Below are 21979 nucleotides of genomic sequence, written 5' to 3' on the forward strand. Positions count from 1 at the left end.
TATGTATCTGGTTGTCATATATTAACTGTTTGTTTTATATAGATTTAAGTGTGTCTGAGACTTTTAAAGGTTTTTTATTTTGTTGTAGGATCTGGGTCTACATTTGTTACGCCTCTTTTACAACACTATAAATCACAACTATGTCCACAAGCTAATGCCATTGACTGCATAGCATATCCTGTTGATCGACTTCATCGTGCAAAAACCGAAAATTTGCTGAACTATTTTGCAGAGGTTATCATTACAAATAAGGCAGGTCACACGGCATATACGCGAACAAAAGTGTTTCAAATACCTAGCCAGGATGCTCCAAGTCGAGGAATCGTCATAGACATAAATGAAGAGTCCGAGGACTTTACTGATCTAGATTACTTGCTGTACCCAAATAAATTATGCATAAAGTTGAAAGGCTTTGACCATCATGAAAATGTATCCTTTAAGGTGGGAGTCGGAACGAGAAAAGGACATGCTGATGTTATTCAATATACCATCCCGTCGACAAAATATAAAACATGTTTTAATGCGACAGAGTTTAAACCATTTGTTAAATATTATTCAATTGTAAAAGCGCAATGTGTTGGTGGAGAATCAGTAGTTTCATCTGACGGATTTACATTCATTGAACCAAACTATTTTCTATCCAACTTCCATGTGCATGATGGGAAACGATGTTCATCAGATTCATCAGATTTAATTTTCGTACACACAATGAAGAATACAACGGAATACGAGATATTGATAAACAAAACGTTAAAAATTGGAAAAGTTTACTCAATTGTAATTTTTTCCAAATCAATTACCTTGAATTCTCCCAAAGTTCGGGTTTTAACAGAAATATCACGGAGAAACTACAAAATATTTATATTTTTTCCAAAGTCTCCAATTTTGAATTTCACTACTAATACAAATAAGCCTTTCAATGCAAGTTTCTACCAGTGCAATCTTGATGAAGAATTCTTGAAACATACAGATGAAATTTTTACTTACTGGCACTTTGAAAATCTTATTCAGCCTACTCAGTATATAGTTCACCTACGACAAGGAATAAAGAACAGTTTGATTGCCATGCAAACGATACCCGGCATAAGAGCCAACGCTTCTTTTAAAAATGTTCATCTTGTTGACAATTTAACGTACACTATAGGAGTATCGCCTTGTTTCGGGCCGTTTTGTTTGGAGTTTAAAACATCAGATGGATTCATATACAATGCGCAATCATTTCTGTTAGATATAAAAGAGGCGTTGATAACTTTCTCTGACAATCACGCAACACTTAATGTAAACTGGGAGGTTCAAAATGAGGTTTTAGACAGTGGCGAGCTCTTTGGATTCTGGGCCCTTACTTCAGACGAAAACGGAAGAGACATTCTCTTAAAGTGGACAGAAGTGAAAGTTCCCAATCAAGTAAGTTTAATTTTGGTGAAAGCAAATGTACTTCAGTAACAATTATAATTTATATTAAGGATCTTTTTACAATTGATAATGTATTGTAGGTTAAAACAACGCTTAGTAATTTTGAAAGCTGGACACACAAACTTTACTTCTGTTTGAAATTTTGGATCGGAGACGAAGAATGGATATATCAGTGCAAAGATGTGAAAACTGCTAATACCAGGAGTGATAATCACCTTAAAGTTTTCGACTTTGATTTCCAGAAACTCAATAAGAGTTTTGTAGATGTCATTACTCATGCTTCATTCAGCGAACATCTAGGAAGCTTTTATGACGAATTCTTAGAACTAGAAATTGACTACTGTTCACCCATTACAGAAATAGCTGTTCTTATTTTGGGGCATGGCGGGGAAAACTTAAAAGTATTTCTTATGACTTCGATGTTAACACCAGAATATGGTGATCAATGTCACCAGCTTACGGATTGCATTATGGCTACAAGTACAAACACAGGAATAGCATTGTTCAAAAAAAATGATTTTACTCATGGATCTTTATTATACTCTTGCGTTCGAGGTGAAAATAAGTCGTATGGCTGTAGTGATGGAATATTGGTTGACGCAACCCCTCCGAAAACAGGAAGAATAGCAATACCAAATGTAAATGGCTTCATCTCTACAATGTCGGCCTTATCACTATACGTTGAGCCATTTTTAGAGGACGCAGTGCCAATTGGAACAAGTGAAATACCATCCGTTGCCTTTTATGAATATGCAATAGGTACTAAAGCTTTTGTGATATAATTGCTAATACGTTAAAGAAATTGTTGGAAAATACTCTGGTTAAATTAAAGCAAATTAAAGAATGAAAGTTTTCTGTTACAAATTTTTAGGTACAAACCCTCAAACAGACGATGTTTTTAACTGGCGCAAATCAATCCATCCTGGGAAAATAAATATTCCGCATCTTCGTTTAAGCCAAGGAGAGACCTATTTTGTCAGTGTTTCAGGTAATTTTGATTTACACAATCCATATATCACATGAGTGGAATTGTTATTATTTATCATTATATATTTACATTTTCAACTGTCTTTCTCTGTGTTAACATGACAAATTAATTTTGAAGCCTATAGCCCAATAATTTCATAAAAAGATTAGCGACACGAAATGGGCGGGTCTTATAGCATAAGCGGAAAACGGTATTGGTTGCGCCGCGTAGTAATACATACCATGTGCTACAGGAAAAAATAGTGTTTTTGAAATGTTGTTTCTTTTTCTTGCACACAACATGAATTAAATATAAGCAAAAAGGAATCATTCTTTGAATATTATTAGGTGATAATTTCTGTTGGAGCATAGTGAAAATTTTCATCTCATAATACTCAAAGAATGATTCCTTATTCCTTAAGTATATAAACACATTTATTCATCAATATGAATATAAACATGTGAAACTGGATTTAATATTCAAACAGTACAACACTATTGTAGCTACAAACAGAGCAGGATTAAAAAGTAATTACGTCGTTACCAAGGTAACAGTAGATATAACTCCTCCCCATGCTGGTACAGTGTATGTAGGAAATGTCATGCAGAAAAGTTACGTAAGCAGTGGTGCTGTAACAGTGCACTGGAAAGGATTCTATGACGACGAAAGTCATATCAAAGACTTGGAATGCGCCCTTTTTTCTGAGAATGGTGAAAGTGTAATGGCATTTTATTCTGCATTTGGAAGTTCATTTAACATAATAATGAATCAAACCCAAAGCCTTACAGACGGCTATTCCTATAGGGCAATACTAAAGGTACATGCATTTTGTTTCTCTGAAAGAACAGTGTTTTGCATTTTGCACCAATTCAAGGGGAATAACTTTCATATTTTTTACGCAGACAACCAATTATGCCCTTTTGTCAACCGTTGTATATTCAAACAATTTCACTGTTGATACATCGCCTCCACGTAAAGGGACTGTGTTTGATGGTACCAGAGAAAATGAGGTAAGCAAATCTCTGTCGAACTTATGTTTTACAGTTAGTTTGATTTAAGAAAAAGAATTGTAACCTCTATATCTTGTTCCAAGATATAGGTAATGTGTTATCTTTGATATTCACTTTCCTCGTTTCTTTCCATTGGTAAAGGACAAAGATTATCAAACGAGCTTGGTTGTTTTATGCGCTGGATGGAGTGGGTTTAGTGACCCTCATACAGACATTATAACGTACCGCATTGGTGTTGGTACCAACCCAAAATTTCCTGATATAAAACATTACAGACACATAGGACTTCGTCAAGGTGGAGTTTAATTCTTAAAAATTTGAAATATTTTCAACAATCTTGTAAAAACATTTCTTGTTTAATACGTATGAACTTGCAAAATGTCCAGTTTTTTCAAGTTTGCTTTTATAGATTTTTTCTTTAACTAGAATATTGCTGGAATATGAGTTTGACCTCAGGGCTGAAGTATTTTACGTTTGTTGAAGCGTGCAATAGAGCTAATCTTTGTACTGTGTCGGTATCTGATGGAATAATAGCAGATAATTCTCCTCCTCTTGCTGGATTAATCTACATCAAAGGAATAACTGGACGCATGGTATATTTAAATGATAGGTAAGAAAACAACTATTATACCGAAAACTTCTAATCATAGCAAAGGGGAATGCATGAAGCTTTAAGTGACAAAACAATATAAGAAAAATCAAGTAGTGTAGATTCCTAATTTTTTGCGAGTACTTATTTCCACGATTCCACTGTTTTGCATGAAATTGTGAGAATATAAAATCGCAAACGCTTAATTTTTATAGTAATTTAATTTAGTTTACATTTACATTACATCCAATGCACTCGCTTTTCACCGCTGCCACCCGAGTTCGATCCCCGTGATCGACAGTGGTTGTATGTGATAGGGTATGGCGGTCGCCCGCTTGGACACGTGGGTTATCTCCGGGTACCCCGGCTTCTTCCCACACCAATGACCCCCTCGCGCTAACATCCGTGCCAACGGGAGATATTAATTTAAGTTGTAGAACTTGCTTATCAATCGTTGTAAAATAAATAAAGTTCAGTTACATTACATCCAATAAAAAAAGCGTGATTTCAAAACCCGCAAAATCTTCTTCTCGCGATTTTACGCTGATTTTAAATCCCCGCGTTCAATTAGAGATTAAAAGTTTATAAAATACAGGGAAATAAAAGAATGATCCGCTCAATACCTAAAAAAATCCTCTTATAGTTAGTGAAATGAATGTGTGCTTTGTAATTCTAGACTTGTACTACGATGGATTGATTTTTTCTCGTAAAAGTCATATGTCTAATTAACAAAAACATTGCATGTGAAATTATTTTCATTTGTTGTATAGCATGAAAAGAACTAAGCTCATTAATCTTTCAATATGTTGGTGACCTTATTTATAATGTTTTGTAAAAAATGTTCATTGCAGAACATTGATATCGGCTTCGTGGGTAGGATTTGAAGACCCCCATTCATCTATCGACCATTTTGAATGGTGCATAGGAACAGCAAAAGACAACTGCGAAATAACGTCTTTTAAAAACTCCTACTTGTCAGCTGATGTATATGTTTCGTCCCTGATGTTGCCTTTAAATACACATTTATACTTATCTGTAAGGGCTTTCAACAACGTCAATCTTTCTACCATAGCATACTCCCATGCTTTTAAAGTGGATACATCTCCACCAAAAATCTTAACGCACCCAAAGATACACATCCTAACAAGTCCCTGTACCACATCAAATAGTATCCAGTATGACAATTCTGTACTGCAAGTATCTTGGCTGTTTGTCGATGATGAAAGTCGCATCTCCCATCACGTTGTGTCCCTTAAAAGCCATCATGGGAAAAAAGTACCATATGAAAGGGTCATTCACGAAAACATAAACTCTCTGACAATAACATTCAATGCAACCAATCGTCTTATTAACGGAGACCGCTATTCAATCATAGTAACTGCTTGTAACTTGGCAAGTCTTTGCAATGTTAGAGAGAGTGACGCTTTTGTCATTGATTCTAGTCCACCTCATCTGGGTGGTTTTTCATCTGATCATCTTTGGCAAACGTCTGGGAACACGACATCCGTAACAATCTCATGGTACGGATTCAAAGACGTTGAGTCGGACATAGCAAATTATTTTATTTCTGTTGGATCGTCTTACAATGGAGGAGAATACACAAAAGGGTTCGTTAACATTCCAGGATATAATACAACAGCAACGGTTGTACTACATAAATTTATACCTGTTGTTTTCAGAGAAGTTATTTTATCGATTTATGCAGTAAATAACGCAGGACTTAAAAGCAAAACAGCTAAAGCTACAGTACTAACGTCATTGTCAAATAAGTCTAATTCGAAAGGGAAACTTGTACTGCAGAGACATTCTTGTAATTCGTTTTTCTGTAACAATCTTTGTACATGTGGAGTTGTAGGATTGAAGTGTTTATCTAAAGAGCATGCCAATTGCAACAAATTAAATGAATCGTCAACTGAGGTATACATTGGATCTAATAATCTTACTAATATTGCCGTGCAGCCATCATCGTCCTGTGTAACTGGGTCTTGGATTTCAAATTCTAGCCTGATTAAACGATATGAGTGGACCATAGGGATAAAGGATGAGGACCCTGGACAAGGAATATATGACATCCAAAACGAGGATCCATGGAATGATAATAATTTGGAAACAACTATTCTCTTTTGTTTGCCAGTAGATAAAACATTTGTTAGCAGCCAACGATATGTATTGTACGTGAGGTCATGGTTTACAGAAAATAACTACAGCGTCTCAAAAAGTGACAGTATATTGATAAAAAATACATCTCCTACAATAAACATTGGCCAGTACCTATTAATATCTAAAAATAAAGCATGTGGAGAAAATATTCGGTATGCAGGAATCGGTTGGAAAGTTTGTAGTTGCTGGAGAAATGTCTTTGAAGATAATGGTCCTTTACTTTACACATTCAGCGTTGGATCAACCCCAAAATGTAATTATTGTAATGTAATCATTTATTCTTTTTCGATTATCAAAATAATTGATCTGTCTATTTTTTTCATAAACGAAAATAAGATATCAAAAGAGTTAATCAAAATAACTGAATAACTGATAAGTAATTTGTATGTTGTAATTGTTTATTAATACTGACATAAATAAGTTTAATTAATAATATATATGATAAAAATATTTTTTTAACAGCTGATGATATACTCACAAAAGTGTATCTTGGAAACCAGACGGAAATATGTCCGTCCTTGACGTTGGAACCTGGTTTGCGCTACTATTTCACAGTCTCAGCTATGAACAATGTTGGGTTATATACTAGCCTTTCGTCAAACGGTTTGGTAGTCGACGAGAATGAACCAAGTTCTGGTGTTGTATTCAACACTCCATTACAAACAAACAATTATTACCAATCAAACATATCTTCAACCGGGGTTTCATGGTTTGGCTTTTCAGATAGGGAGTCGTTTATTCAGAACTATTCTTTTGTTACTGAAGTTTATGAAAATAACTCATTTCATTCTATTGGGACTACATCAATTACTTTACTATCACAATCTGGATTGAATATTTCGCGCAGTGAAGGAAATATCTATAGGTATGCTGTACAAGCTGGTGATGCAGCAGGACATCTTAGTACAAAAGCTTACTCTCCATCGTTTACTTTTGACAATACTGAACCAAGAGCTTTCCTTTGCAGAAACAAAACTTTAATTCATCATGAAATAACGGATTCAGTAAATACAGACTTTTATCTTGATTTGCGTAAAGGCGTTATCTACAAGTTTTTGGTTTATATAGAAGAACCTTCGTGGGATACAACTATTCTTCTTCAATTTGAAGATGATGTAGTCATATTGCCGGTAAAAATTAACTCAAATGGATCGGCGGAATTAACTGTTGATTTAATGGCAGCTTCAACTGGTCGTAGAATTATTTCAATTACGCAACAACAGTCAGCCATTTATACACTAAGGAAAAAAATCTATCAGTGTTGTCCATATTTTACTTTCCCTAATAAGGATTCAATTGAGTTGACTCAATTTTCATCAGACGATTATCAAGTCTGTGTCAGAGCAGTGGATGACGAAAGTGGAATATTCCAAATTAAAGTGGGACTAGGAACAACATTAAACGGAACACAAATCCGTCCTCTTGCTGATATTGGAGATATACATCACTCGTCTATACATGCCTTACTACCCCATGGATCTCCAGTCTTTGCCCATGCTATCGCCGAAAACTTTGCCGATTTACAGTCATATTTTATATCAAAGAAAACGATCATTGATCACACTCCGCCCACGATTAAAATCATGTCAGTAAATCTAGAATATGAAGACATCAACAACAATACACTTTCAAAATATAACGTGTATTTCTCAGCTGAAGATTTAGAAAGTGGAGTTCAACACTGCAAATTGTGTATGGGTAGGTAAATTTCCCAGTATCTAAGAAACTGTAACTTGATGGTCTTTATATCAAAAACTGAATGCTATAGTATTTGCATGTACATTTAGTCAAAATAATTGCATTCTTAAAATAGAAACCTTTTTTAAAAATTTTAATGTTTAAATAAAAATATCTATATTTTAAGTATGCTATTGCAAGGTACATGTATGTATGATACTCACTTAGAAAAACTCATTTTAAATTTGTTGCAGGGGATGAAGATAATTTTCGAATTCACCGCTGTGATGACGCGTTAACCAATCATTTTCAGTCGAAATACTTTAAATTGACACACGGAACTAAATTTGTGCCTATTGTTATTTGTGTCAATAATGTGGAACTTGAAAAAACCCAAAAAAGTAACACCAGCATCATTTCGTTTGAAAATCCAAGCATCGGAAATGCAAATATAGATTTCATTGTCCCGGATCCATCGATTCAAGTGAAGGGTTATCTAGTTCAACGTGATCTCACCAAAATAGACGTTCGTTGGTCTGGCTTTGAGGACAAATCAGGAATAATGTCATTTGAATGCAAGCTGCAGAAAGGAGGGGATATGATAATGAACTGGGTAGCAGTGGGAAGGAAAGATTATGCGTCTTTTAACAATTTATCGCTCAGAAGTCAAGAAGTTTACACAGTATTTGTTCGCGCCGTAAACATTGGGAACAAGACAAGTTCTCCAATTAATGCCTCGATTTATATTACTTCAGAAAGAGCAGGTCTTACAGGTAACGATGCTATATTAATGTTCTTAGATCGTATATTTTGCTGTTTAAAGAAACATTTTCATGATGAGGCAATTACTGAGCCAAGTGATAACATTAGAATACTTTTTGGGACAATGGTTTTCATGCACCTTATCGGTTAGTTAATCTCAAGATACATTTTGCAAAGTTTGTTAGAAACAATAAGTAATAAAATTACAACATATATAAAACGGTTTATGATAATATATATTTAAAATGTCGAATTGTTCAATATCTTTTCGCAAAAAAATTAGTACTTGCTCGTATATTTCTGCTATGCACGAAGCTTTAGGGATAGTGCAATGTTTAAACGTATACCATAAGCATATATATTGTACCCTTTATTAAATATGAAGTAATATCACAGATTTTAGGTACCTAATTTATTTTGAAGGATATTCGGCTACATTGAGCAAATCCATTAGAGGTATGGAATTGAATTGGGAAAATGTTTTCGCCAAAGATGAAAGTTTTAATTCCACCTATGACATCAGCGTTGGGTCTGCTCCTGGGTCAAGTGATATCATACGTGAAGTTGGCCTACAGAGCACCAAAAGCACTATTTACCTAACTGAACATGGTCACGTGATATATATCGTGATCAAAGCATTGTTCCCGACTTCGACCTATCGAATCTACAAGGAAGCGCTTATCGTACAATAGTAACCAGTGTGTACATGATTTCTTTCTATGTTGTATCATGTTGTAGTTTTCTATTTTGATTCAGTCTAGTAGTTAATGTTTGTAGTTGAAGGACCTAAGCTAGTGTGATTGATATAATACAAATACAGTGTACATATAACTAGAATGACATATACAGGTCGGATACACTACCTTATATGGATAGCATTATTTAACACGTGACAGTATTTTCGTCAAACAGATTCTCCAATCCAGTGAATGAATTGCAATGCATGACGGTCTACAACGTGTTTACGATTCAACAGACGCACATGGTTTTTGTCTGTTTTATTCACAATATTTAATTGCTTGCCGGAATGTTTGTACATCTTGATTTTTACTTTAGAAGGTAAAAAAGGAAAGATTACGTGCCATTAACTTTGTTCCATGCTCACATTGAAAAATACTGTTGTTTTAGTTGATAAATTGTTGCTTCAAAAATTATCAGTATCAAACGACTGACAAACATACGCATACAAGTACAAACAGGTTTTGATAAGAAAAAGCTGTGTATTGGTGACTTTCATCATTGTGCACTAGAAATAAATACAGGTAACTGTACATTTGTACTAACATACGTGAATAGCCACGGTAGTAGAGATGCACAAATATACAAACACAGAAGCGCAAGCTGTGCAGCATATAGTATTTTGTCCGTTAAGCATTCTAATGAATGTCCCTGAAGAAAATATCAACGTGCATTCTAATAATGTTGTCTTAAATATGGGATATTACGTGAAAAAAAGGGTACTCACTGCTTCCAATTCTATAGGACGTACCTCTCATTTGAACATTGACAATGGGGTATTTAAATAGGTTGATATAAGTCCTCATATGCAATATTTTTTAAATGTGAGCATAGAAATGGAAGTTCAGACATAATTGTCCATATTAATTTCATAAATTCTGAAAAATCATTCGAAATGAGTTTCCAAAGGACAATTCAAAATGGTATATATTTTCAATACGCTTTGTATACACTGAAACTTGTAGTAGCCCACAATGCCTTGCAACTCATTCACTTGATTGGTTTGTCGATAAAAGTAAACAGATGGCTAATTTAGTATGCAAATTTATGCCGACGTCACAAAATATAGTGGTCTCGACCTGATATATACAGACAAATAATTGAGCAGTGACTGTTTTGATATTGTTTTATAGAAAAAGGCGTAAGGAATAAAGTATCACCATTTGATGTGTTTTTTCAAAGTTGCAAGCTGTTTTCGTCACATACTACATGTATATGGAAATATTAAGAGTTTTTAAGTTTAAATGTATTGTTATCAAACACGTTGTCATAAACAACGACTTACATCAAATTACAATTATTGATACCAGCACCATACTTCCTCTTGTTTGGGTAAACCGTGGGCTGTTCATATATATAATCATAGCAAAAATACTTTGACCGGGAGTATTTCTTAAAATCTATGTTACATTTATTGACACCGATGTTGAATAATATATTTGATGCATTTTTGTGACGTCATATGTACTTTGTAATCACGTGACGGGCGAATACTAATATTGCAAATGATCTATTTAAATCGCATCGGCGCAGGCGATTAATGACATTAAATCATACATATTTTTAAGAAAAATCTTTTGTTAAGTCATATACTTTGAAGTTCTTGCTAGGGAAAGAAAAAGATATTTTGTTTATGGAAAATATTGTTGAAACATTCCACAAAATAATCAAAATAATGCGCATTTTTACAAATCAAAAGGGATTTACAAAAAATTTGGGTAAATCCGTAGGTTTCCCAAGCACGATTCACATTGGTACTTATATTCTCTACCAATTTTACGTAAATTATTATAAAATTGTGTTGATCTTTCACCTGCGCCTAGCTGGTTTTACATGCATATGCATTTCTTCATTTGAGTTGTTTACACGTAGCAGGGAGAGTCTCCAAACCACTATTTCATAAATAGTCTTTTACTTAAAAGCTTAAAAACTGCCATTTTTTTTATTCTGGTTTTTAATATAAATGAATTCTGTACGTCTAGCATTAACGGCAGCATCTATGTAAAGAAAACATGCGGTATAATACTGGGTTGATATAATTCACTTTTAACGTTAAGATACATTCCCTGAGAACTATCGACAGGAATGCAGATCGTGACGTCAAAGTTAACTATGACATCATATCTTATGAAGTACAGACAAGTGACTTTCTACATATCGCTGTAAAATCTATCGGGAAGCCTTAACATGCCCGCGAAATATGAGCGGTATTGGCAACGTGGATGCACGCACATAAATCGAAATATTATGACATGTACGTCATTTGATAAACCTGCAAATTAGAGGAACGCAACTGAAACAACCGGTATTGTCATCTAAATTTTAACCTTAATAATCTAATAATGCACAGACTAAACTTACAGGGTGTTGCGCTACTGAACCAAAAAAAACCTGTTACATTTTGCTTTCATGGTTTCAGAAATTATTAGAGGTAAACTGTCTAGTTGGAAAGCGGCAAAGAACAATGAAAATATTTTAAATTCCAGTTTTTGTTTTTAAGGTTAAAAACCTTTTTACATGACCAATTATTTCCCAAAGATGAAAGTCAAAAATTTGGCACTTTAATAAACAGTTTAACAAGTTCATTTCAAAATATACATTGTACAGTAGACTCTTATATGGGAATTAAACATGAACAGGGGAAGCAAAAAATATTCGGATATGCTATCTAGCATACAGATTTTTTTTTTTCTACAATACACCATACAGGTGAATGAAATACATTTTTAAAAAACCTATATATCGAAGTATCTTTCAAAAAACTCGTCGTTCCTCTTGTGTTTCTGGCACTAATTGTTTCGGTAACTTTAACGTCTAAGTGAGTATTTACACAAGTGTATCATCCAAAGCGAAGCTGAACTTGGCCAGTGTAAGTATATCTTTTATCTCCATTATCTCATATAGAGCCTTGTGGAAAAAATCAGGTGACTAAACATGAAATAGAATGAAATTAATTAAAAATTAAGAGAAAAATATATATAATCAAACAATCGATAATTCTTCATGAGATTCATTGGCAGCTACCCATTAAACTATATTTTTTAACATCAAAATGCTAATTTGTAAAAAAGAAAAGGCTAATCAATTTTACCTCTTGTCTCAGAACTTGCAGATATGCAATCTCAATCCCAGTCAAAGAAGAGAACTTGGAACTATTTAAAAATACAACTGTGGAATAATGGAATATTGATATCGAAAATGCATCCGTAACTATTAGACGTAAACTCATAATGTATAGCAACTAGCAGATAAAAATACCACAAACACCAAATATCAAAATGTTATCTATACAGGTAAAGTATGTTATATGTTTTAAAGGGGCATGGTCACAATTTTGGTCAAATTTTATTTTTCTGTTTTTATTATTTGCAATGCTTTAGGAATGCATTTCTAATGATCAAATGAAATTTGGGTGCCAGTCGTTGAGTTTTAAGGAAGATACAGGGCTCACAATTCTTCGTCATGTAAACAAGGTTCTGGTCTTGTTTTTGTTTACATAAGTTCAATATATCAGTAAAAAAATCTTTTTAAAGCTGGTTTGTCTTTCTTGTTATTCATTTAAAGCATAAATGAACAGTTCCTAACGATTAACACATGTATTTTTGGTCAAAAACTTGAGTTTTCACTTCAACATTCGAAATGTAAACAAACGCTTTGTTTACATAGCAAAGAATTGTAAGCTCTGTAACTCGCTTATTAGTCATCAAATGACACTCAAATTTTGGTTGCCTATAAAAATTGCCTTACTAAAGCATTGTAAACATTAAAATCGAAAAAACAAATTTTTGACAAAAATCGTGACCATGCCCCTTTAAAATATTAAACAATGTATAATTAGCCACTAATTTTGTTTACCTTGGTAGGTTGTGATGATTAATCCATCTAAGAACATCTGCTTGTTTCCATTTTTTCACTGCATCGGATGCCTGACTTTTCCGTCTTGGTTTTGAAGTGAATGTGCCTGTTCCCTGCATTAAACAAAATGGTTCTATATTAGCTCTAAAGAAAGTCAGGTAGTTTTAATGTTCAGTATGGATGTTTAATATGATTTCAGAGTACAATATTGATATTTATTACATGTTAATCTCAATATACGGTGGATATCCCTCATGGGATAAATGTTTTATATCCCACTGTGTGTTCTTACGCAACGTGACGTCATGATTAAACATTTCGTAGCTTTAGGCAGATTACCGACGTAAAAAAGTAACACAATAATTCAGTTGAAAAGCGTAGAGTTATAAATGTGCAGCATTTAACGCTTGTTTTAATTTTTTTTTATAATTTGATAAAAATATACCAGAAAATAAAATGTTTGTTTGTTAATCTTCAGGGAACTTTTTTCCATGAATAAAGTTGTTGTCATCTTGTGTATGTGTTGTGCGGCTCACAACTATAATGATGTTTACAGAAAGATTGAGGTTTAACACAAAATTTAGGTTGAACTTGTGATAAAAAGTGATAAAAAGAATCTATCATGATTTGCAATGGTGTATGATTTTTATCCAACTCGTTGTGCGTTTTCTATCACCTCGCCAAGGCTCGGGAATAGAAACACATGACTCGCTGGATAAAAATCATATGCCATCGCAAATCATGAGATTTCCTATATTGATTTCTGAAAACGGCTAAATAGAAAATTGAAAACTCACCTCTGTCGAAGCAGGAGCTGCCTGGGAAATGACTGGTTTCTCTGGGATGGCCTTCCTCTGTCGACTTAGCACTTCCTTAATCAAACCGCTCATTTTGCTTTCAAACGGATATTTATCAGTGAACTCGAAAAATAGCTTTGAGCCGAGAATCAACCCAAGCCACTCTCGAGCCTCATAATTTCTTTCCATTTTCAGAGGAATTATCGGCTTCCTCAGCTTAAAAGCATATTCTGCCTCTATAAAAGTATCCGCACAAAAGTACACTTCAGAAATAAGCAAGATCAAAATCACAGTAATCAGTCATAATCATTATGAATGCCTGTTTGCATTATATTTTCTAAAAATTGTAAGCAAGAAAATACCTGCTCTACAGGAAGGGCTTTCCTGGTACTTTTTGGAGTAACATATCAAAACAATTTCAGCACCCTCAACTGCCTGAGCCATAGCATCTAGAGTGGACCCCTGCATGTCATCTATGTCCATCCAACACTTGACCCCGTTCTCTTGCAGGCTATCACGGATGTTTTGGATTATTTTTTGATTCGCCCATTGGTAGCTAATCATCACATGGTCCTTTTTAGTTTCGGAGTGTGATAGGACTAATTCCTGTTGATAACTCTTGCTTTTATAACCTGTATTATAAAGTAAACTCTGCTAGCTAAAATTTGTAAGCTGGTCTAGATATTTCAAAATAGTGTATCTATTAGCATTTTAATATTGAAAACGATCTATAACATTATCCACTAGTCAACATAAATTTAAGATACCTATTTCCTCATACTTTACTTTGGACGTGAGCTTTTCTCTCATATTCCAAAGAGCTCCATCACACGCATTTTTTATTTTTTTGTTTTGAGATTTTCGAAACTTTATCAAAGTTTCCATGACTGCATCATCTTGAAGCATTATATCCTGGTTGTCTTTGTCAAATGACAACACCCACAGCGCTCCAAAAGCCTCTTTGAAATTTAAAGCAATTTAATTTATTAAATATTTGTAAAATATTATTTTCATTTCGTTTTTTATAAAGTTATGATAGAAATTTAATAAAATGAAAATCTTGTTAGAGTGTAACTGTGCATTGTATTAACATTGTATAATATAAACCTATTTGCTCGTCTTCATGCTTCGATTGCGATAAGGCCACAAGAACGGGCAATGAACCTTCGGCCACCAATGACTTTTTATTTACATCATTTTTCGCTATTCTTCTGATAGCTGAAAGAAAATTTTAAAACAGATAATCAGCAGACTCTGATATTTACGTACAACAGGGACACAGATTTTGCAAAAAAGAATAGTAAACAGGTAAAAGTATATTCTGCAAATAACCAGTTAAGTTACATACTAATTATATAACCCGTTACCAAATAACCCTTATATTTAAGATGAATCCCATCGCTCATCGAAGCCATTTACTAAGTTTTTTGCAAGATATTCGGTTATGAAACGATTTTTAAAAGTCACATTCAATATCTGACCGATAGTGACCCTCTAAAACCATCACCAAGAAACCTTGACCAAGTGATAAACTTCATTTTTTGATAGAACCCGTCATACCTTTTCTATTCATTTACTCAACTTATTTTTGATACCCTGTTGGAAATGAGAGGACATATAAATGTATTTTGTCTAACCATGTTCACCTTTCTCTCTGTGACCCAAGAGACATTTCTTTTTGAAGAGGATTCTAACCAGTTCTAACATAGGATCATAACCATATTCTTAGACTGCTGTCTTTATGACCAGAAGTTTAAACAAATGTATCCTTGCTATTTCGAATTAAGTCTGCAAAATACACAATAGCGGAGAAGAAGATTTTTTTTTATTATTGATTATATGATCACTTTATGATTACTAAACCATATTTTCAGAAAATTTTATAACACTGGGATGATGTGGGTCATGGATTTCACAACTTGCAGTGTTACAACGCAATTTGAAAAATTACGCACTTTGAACAATTTTTTTCAAAGTGCGTTAATTTTGGGACCAAGTCAACTCACCTTGAAAAAAAAAATGTTCAGCCTTAGTGAAAATAGTTGATAATTTTATATACAATAAATGATTGTTTTAACTTTGTTTAGCTTAATGTGATATATTTAAAAAAGAACTCATTGCATTCTCAGCTAACTTGATAAACAGTTTCTAGATGAGAATTTCTTTTCTTTTCTCATAAGACAATATCAACAATTTACACAGAAAGAAAAATAATTCGGAAGGTTTAAATTATCCGAATATGACATAAACTTCATCGCTTAGCAACTGCATTTTCCTTTTTTCGAGTATGCAGCAAATTTACTTCTTATCTAGTATATTGGGCTATACCCGAACGATTATATAGATTTATAGATATGAATAATGGAGATCAATCTATAATATATTTCAACTGGCTTATTGCAAATATGATGTGAAAAAGATACCTTAGCTCTTTTTTTTAAAAACAATATGATCTTTTAGAAGATCAGTGCGAGAAAATTAACCCACATCCTAATGCTTATTTTAAAGTTTAAAATAATTTAATGTTTGTCAATGTTAATATTGTTTTATTGAAGTGATTTATTTGATAAGAATACGAAAAGAGGGTTACTGTTAAAACACATCGATTCTTGAACATAGCAATGGAGAAAGTATTGTTCGGCCAGCTCATTTTTTCTATAACACTGCATGTACTTATACAGAGCATATTTCTTTTTTCGCTCTTAAATATTTACCCAAAGTTGCTGAATATCATATGTTTTGGAAGAAAAAATGACAAGGGACTATCATCATGTAATCAATTATATGACGCACTGGTATTTGACCTGTATCTTTGGTTAACCACCACCCCCACCCCCCATCCACGTACTAAATACGGTAAATTAGATTCACGAGTGTTAACAAATCATCATACTATCAACAAACTAGAAATTCAGTTCCAGAATATGTAATATAAAAATATTTTTTTTAAAGTGCGTTAAGAGTGTCGATACTAAAAATTGTTAATGTACCTTCATAACGCACTTTGAAACAAATTTTCAAAGTGGGTTAACTTTGCCCAAAATTTTCAAAGTGCATTGCTACATTGCAGTCCTCTAAATCCTAAAGCAGAAACATAGTCAAGAAGCTGGTATTTTGATGCTCAATTATTTTAACATTTTAAAGGAAGATAAAGTATTACGTGAGGATATATTCTATAACCTCATTGTAATACTGTTGCTATGCTTAGCGCTATAAAAAAAGGGTGACACCTTGAAATTATGTTTACCAAATGTATTTTCTTTACACTTTTTAAAGAAACAATTATCCTCTCACAACAAAAACATTGCATTCTTTAAAGGTAAACATTTATTATAACCTCACCAAAAATACTTGTGGTGCTGTTTTGTCATTCCACAGGACCGTCACCTACTAGTATATTAATATTTATTATTCTTATTGTTCAGATATTTTTTTTACTCTTGATAGTCAAAAACAGCTTTAAAGTAAATATTGTTTAATTTAAAGAAAATTCACATACACAATGATGATTAGGACTTTTAGTTTTCAAGAGAATAAAATTGTCCGTTCATAAAGGACGACTTATGCACCTCAATTTGCAAAGACAGGAGAAGGATAACGCGGCAATAGGTCACATAAATGATTCGAAACTGGTAACGTGTGAAAACTCTGTATAACTGTTTTGTCCCTGATCACATATTTTAACTATAAAACAACCCCGAGATGATATGTAAGTTATAATTACTTCTGGTTAATTCCATGGCAGACCAGCCTTCACATCTTCGATGGCGATCATTTAATGAGAAGGTTAAACATTTCAGAAGAAATTTGAAGAGATCCCTATTTGCTTCTAGATGCTTAGCTTCAGAGTCATCGACCAAGTCAGCCAGGGTAGTTAGGGTAACCAAAAGAATTGAATCACTTCTGGATTTCAGGTAGGGCAAAAGCACCTCAACAAATCCAATTTTCCTCAACTCAGTATTGGAATTTTCGCTTTGAGCAATATTGTGAACAATGGATATATAGTGATCAAGGACTTCTTCGTCATTTCCCTGTGATTAAAAAGATAAATGCATTGTACTAAAACGTTGAGACAAAAGACGATTCTAGTCGCACGGTATACCTTGTCTCAACCAGGCTGCTGAATTTTTAAACAAACACTAGGAACTTTTAATTGTAATACATTGAGATTCAAAACTTTTCTATACATATTTTCTCTGATGAAATTCTTTCAAGAATTAGTGTATTGATGGGTTTACTTCATCTTAACTGTGATCAAATACTGTGGTTTCATCAATATTCGTTGAATACCAATTTTCGTGGATTTCGTTATTCAGTTGATCCACGAAATTAAGTGTTAACTGAAGTGTAGTTTCTATTAACATTTTGTATTGGTATGGTCATTGGCCACGAATTTACGTATCCTTGAAACTGAATTTCACTTTATTCTCGAAAATTGATACCCTTAAAAATTAATGAAAACACAGTATATTTCTATTATGGAAATGATATCAAAGTTCACTGCAAAAACACGATTTTCACCTAGGTGACAAAGATGTATGTTATCATCGATATATTCATAAATGCTTGAAAATATTTGTCACTTGGAAACAAACTTTAGATTAATCCCTATTGGATAAATATAAAAATTTACAAGTACGATAACACACCCGCATGTTGTCCTCCAGATGACTTGATGTCAACCTCTGTAAAGCCTTCAGAATCTGGGGCAGGAATTCGCCATGTTCCACCAGTAAGTGACAGTGCCTAGCATTAGCATCAGTAAAGTTCAGCAGTGTTACCAAACAACTGTTCAGTGGATTCGATACTCCATCGATCAAGTCATTTTCCTCATCATAATATCCTTTATTTAAACAGAACACAACTACATCACAGGCTGTTTTTACTCCGCTAAATTGAACAAACACATCTCCGAGCTCTTTTTCAAACTGATGGTTAATTTCTAAGCTTGCGTGATCTAAAGCAGAACTGTGTCTTTCCAGATCAAATGCTGCCTGGACAAAATCTTCATCAAAAAATCCCTCTTCATTAAAGTGTCCATTAATGTCCGAAAGAATATAAAGATTTTTTTCAAGAGATTTGAACGTGATGGTTTTCATTTTTTTAATTTCGTTCTCTGTCATTAAGATACTTTTCTCCGACATGGATCCAGTTTCCTCAAAATCACTCTCTTCCAGTACCTGATCGGCTGTCATTTTGTTCGATGACATCATAGAATGCTTTTCTAGAATATCTTCGTCAGTCGATAAGGTTTGAATTGGCTGGACAACAAGAGCTTGTTCTCTCTTGGACGTTACGGAACCCATCTCTTTATATATATATATATATATATATATATATATATATATATATATATATATATATATATATATATATATATATATATATATATACACATCTCTTTATATATATATATATATATATATATATATATATATATATATATATATATATATATATATATATATATATATATATATATATATATATATATATATATGTATATATATATATATATTATATTTTAAAGAAATATAGTCAGATTACATGTTGAGTATTGCAGTTCTTGTAAAGATCCTTAACAATTGTTTTTATATGGGATATAAACTTTCATCAAACTCTGAAACCCTTGTGAGGCCGAAGAATTGTCCAGGGACCAAAGTCTAAACAATTATAAAGAGTCATCTGGCTGATTAGTTTCTGAGAATAACATTTTTAAAGATTTACCTTTGTAAAACTTTGACCCCCCATTGTGGCCCCACCCTACCCCCGGGGGTGTCATGATTTTCACTTTGATTTTATACTACATGAGAATGCTTCCACACAAGTTTCAGCTTTCCCGGAAGATTAGTGTCTGAGAAGAAAATTTTTAATGATTTACTCTATATATTCCTATGGAAAACTTTGATCCGGGGATCAATTTTTTCACAACTTTAAATTTACACTACCCAAGGATGCCTCCACACAAGTTTCAGCTTTCCTTGCTGATTAGTTTCTGAGAAAAAGATTTTTAAAGATGTAAAACTTCACCCTCCTTTGTGGCCCCACCCTACCCCCGGGGATCATGATTTTCACAACTTTTAATCTACACTACCTGAGGATGCATCCAGGCTGGTTAGTTTCTGAAAGGAAGATTTTTAAAGATTTACTATATAAACATGTACGAATATAGATCAGCAAACGCATTTCATCAATTTAATTTACCCGGTATGCAGTTAACGTAGATTTAATAGAAAAGTTCCAATACTTCTTCACAATTCAATAAGACTGAATTAAAAAAAAAGAAATTATAATCTGACTGCAAAACATACTTATTACTTTTTTAAAAGGCTATGTCAATTTGAATAGATTATAAATATACCTAGTCAAATATTTAAATGAATGATTTTAGACACACTTTATATAAATTTAACATTTAAAAAATATATATCGTATGCTATTCTACATATTTCCATTAATTTAAATAATATATATATGAGTAGTGTCGTGTCGCTATCTATTATTTTTATGTCGAGGGAGAAAACTCACGTTTCAGTACAATATTTTTTTTACCTGTAATTTATCGTCAAGACCGTGGCGGTGTTGATTTGCTGGACGACTCTACCGCGGGGATACGCTGTTTTACCTGAGACACCTGTTTAAACCGCGTTGCAATTTGGACCGCGGGGGTGCGCTGAAAATACGGGATCCGCGTTAACGGTATTGTAGATCTACAAGCTAAACACATAACTTACAATTCAATCAGTTATAGAACTGTTTTTGTTTACGTAGGTTCAATATACCAGTAAAAAGTCTTTTTCAAGCTGTCTATGTTCTAATTCATTTTGAGCATAAATAAATTATTTGTAGACGTCTAACACATTCATTTTAGGTCTAAAACTAGAAGTTTTACTTCAACATTCAAAATGTAAACAAAAGCTTTGTTAACATAGCAAAGAATTATAAGCTTAACGAATGACACTCAAATTTTGGTTGTTTATCAAAAACACCTTACTGAAGCATTGTAAATATTAAAATCTAAAAAATAAATTTTGACCACAATCGTGACCATGCCCCTTTAAAATCACTTGACAAAAAGTACCATTTGTGGAAAAATCAAAGAATATTACATGAGATTTTTCTTTTCCACTTACATGTATGACTTTTGGTATACCTGCACGTATGTTACATTGACAAAAGACCATGATAAAGTGCAACTTTACTTACCAACCATATGTTGAAATTCCTATTAGTGGTAAAATTCAATGAATGTTCTCTTGCTTACATTATATTCACTGACTCGTTTCTCGGAAGATCTATCCTAAAATAACCTTCACCCTAGAAAATCCATTGCAACGGGTGTTTTTTCCCAAATGATTTTTGTTAGACTAGGCATTTAAATCTTGAAAATCAATACAGTGAAGCGCATTGAAATGGTAAAAGTTTTCATTTGAATGGAATGTCCTACACTTTGTATTGAACGTCAATTGTAACATAAGACACGCCTATTTCTTTTATAACGAGGAAAACAGTATTTGTAACAATGTTTTCGGAACCGCTCATCTTCTAAACGAATACTGTTTTCTTCGTTTCAAAAGAAATGGGCGTGTCTTACATAACAATTGATGTTTGATATAAAGTTTAGAACATTCCATTCGAACGAAAAATTTTACCACTTCAATGCGCCTCATTGTAGCTTAAAAAACCTCTGGCTTATCAAGGTTTGTGTCACAGATCTTTAAACAGCCGGAATTTTATTATGTCAACAAAACAGTTTGTCAATATAAACATGAGTGCATTTTGTGTTTTTTAAACCCCCCTTATATCAAATGCAGACGAGGTTCAGGTTTTGATTCAACTTCCAGGCCAAGTAGTGTTTTAACAACATGGCGCCCTCAATTTCCTATAATGCAGTCAACCTCGTCCACTTTTGCTAGACTTACCCTACCTTCACCAGAGCCTCCAGTTTAGACCTTAGAAGCACTGTTTACTCTTCAGTTTATATTCTTAACTTAAGTAAATATCTTGTTTA

General features: G+C 33.3%; 2 protein-coding genes across 3 annotated transcripts in view; one reads left to right on the plus strand and one right to left on the minus strand.

Annotated features, from left to right (window-relative positions):
* Window positions 1-10992, plus strand: part of LOC128188949 (uncharacterized) — a 28884-nt gene extending 17892 nt beyond the window's left edge. Inside the window, 11 exon segments of the mRNA XM_052860283.1 lie at window positions 89-1404; window positions 1494-2172; window positions 2285-2401; window positions 2884-3197; window positions 3283-3390; window positions 3532-3685; window positions 3817-4000; window positions 4831-6392; window positions 6602-7837; window positions 8071-8589; window positions 9002-10992. Coding sequence (XP_052716243.1) covers window positions 89-1404; window positions 1494-2172; window positions 2285-2401; window positions 2884-3197; window positions 3283-3390; window positions 3532-3685; window positions 3817-4000; window positions 4831-6392; window positions 6602-7837; window positions 8071-8589; window positions 9002-9270 — 6458 coding nt within the window. The 3' untranslated portion in view covers window positions 9271-10992.
* An 806-nt stretch (window positions 10993-11798) lies between these two features.
* Window positions 11799-21427, minus strand: LOC128190689 (uncharacterized). Of its 2 annotated transcripts, none has more exons than XM_052862821.1 (12): window positions 21175-21427; window positions 20521-20641; window positions 20063-20090; window positions 18618-19276; window positions 17693-17999; window positions 15076-15186; window positions 14736-14927; window positions 14331-14600; window positions 13969-14204; window positions 13172-13284; window positions 12408-12468; window positions 11799-12244 (listed from the first exon to the last, which is right to left on the minus strand). In XM_052862821.1, exons 4-12 carry the CDS (start codon window positions 19272-19274, stop codon window positions 12143-12145), a joined length of 2049 nt encoding a protein of 682 aa, XP_052718781.1. In that variant the 5' UTR covers window positions 19275-19276; window positions 20063-20090; window positions 20521-20641; window positions 21175-21427; the 3' UTR covers window positions 11799-12142. The 2 variants fall into 2 exon arrangements, with proteins under 2 accessions (XP_052718781.1, XP_052718780.1); XM_052862820.1 differs by having other exon boundaries at window positions 20521-20685.
* Between the last annotated feature and the right edge of the window lie 552 nt (window positions 21428-21979).

This window comes from Crassostrea angulata, chromosome 6, assembly GCF_025612915.1.
Source record: "Crassostrea angulata isolate pt1a10 chromosome 6, ASM2561291v2, whole genome shotgun sequence".
Lineage (NCBI taxonomy): Eukaryota > Metazoa > Mollusca > Bivalvia > Ostreida > Ostreidae > Magallana > Magallana angulata.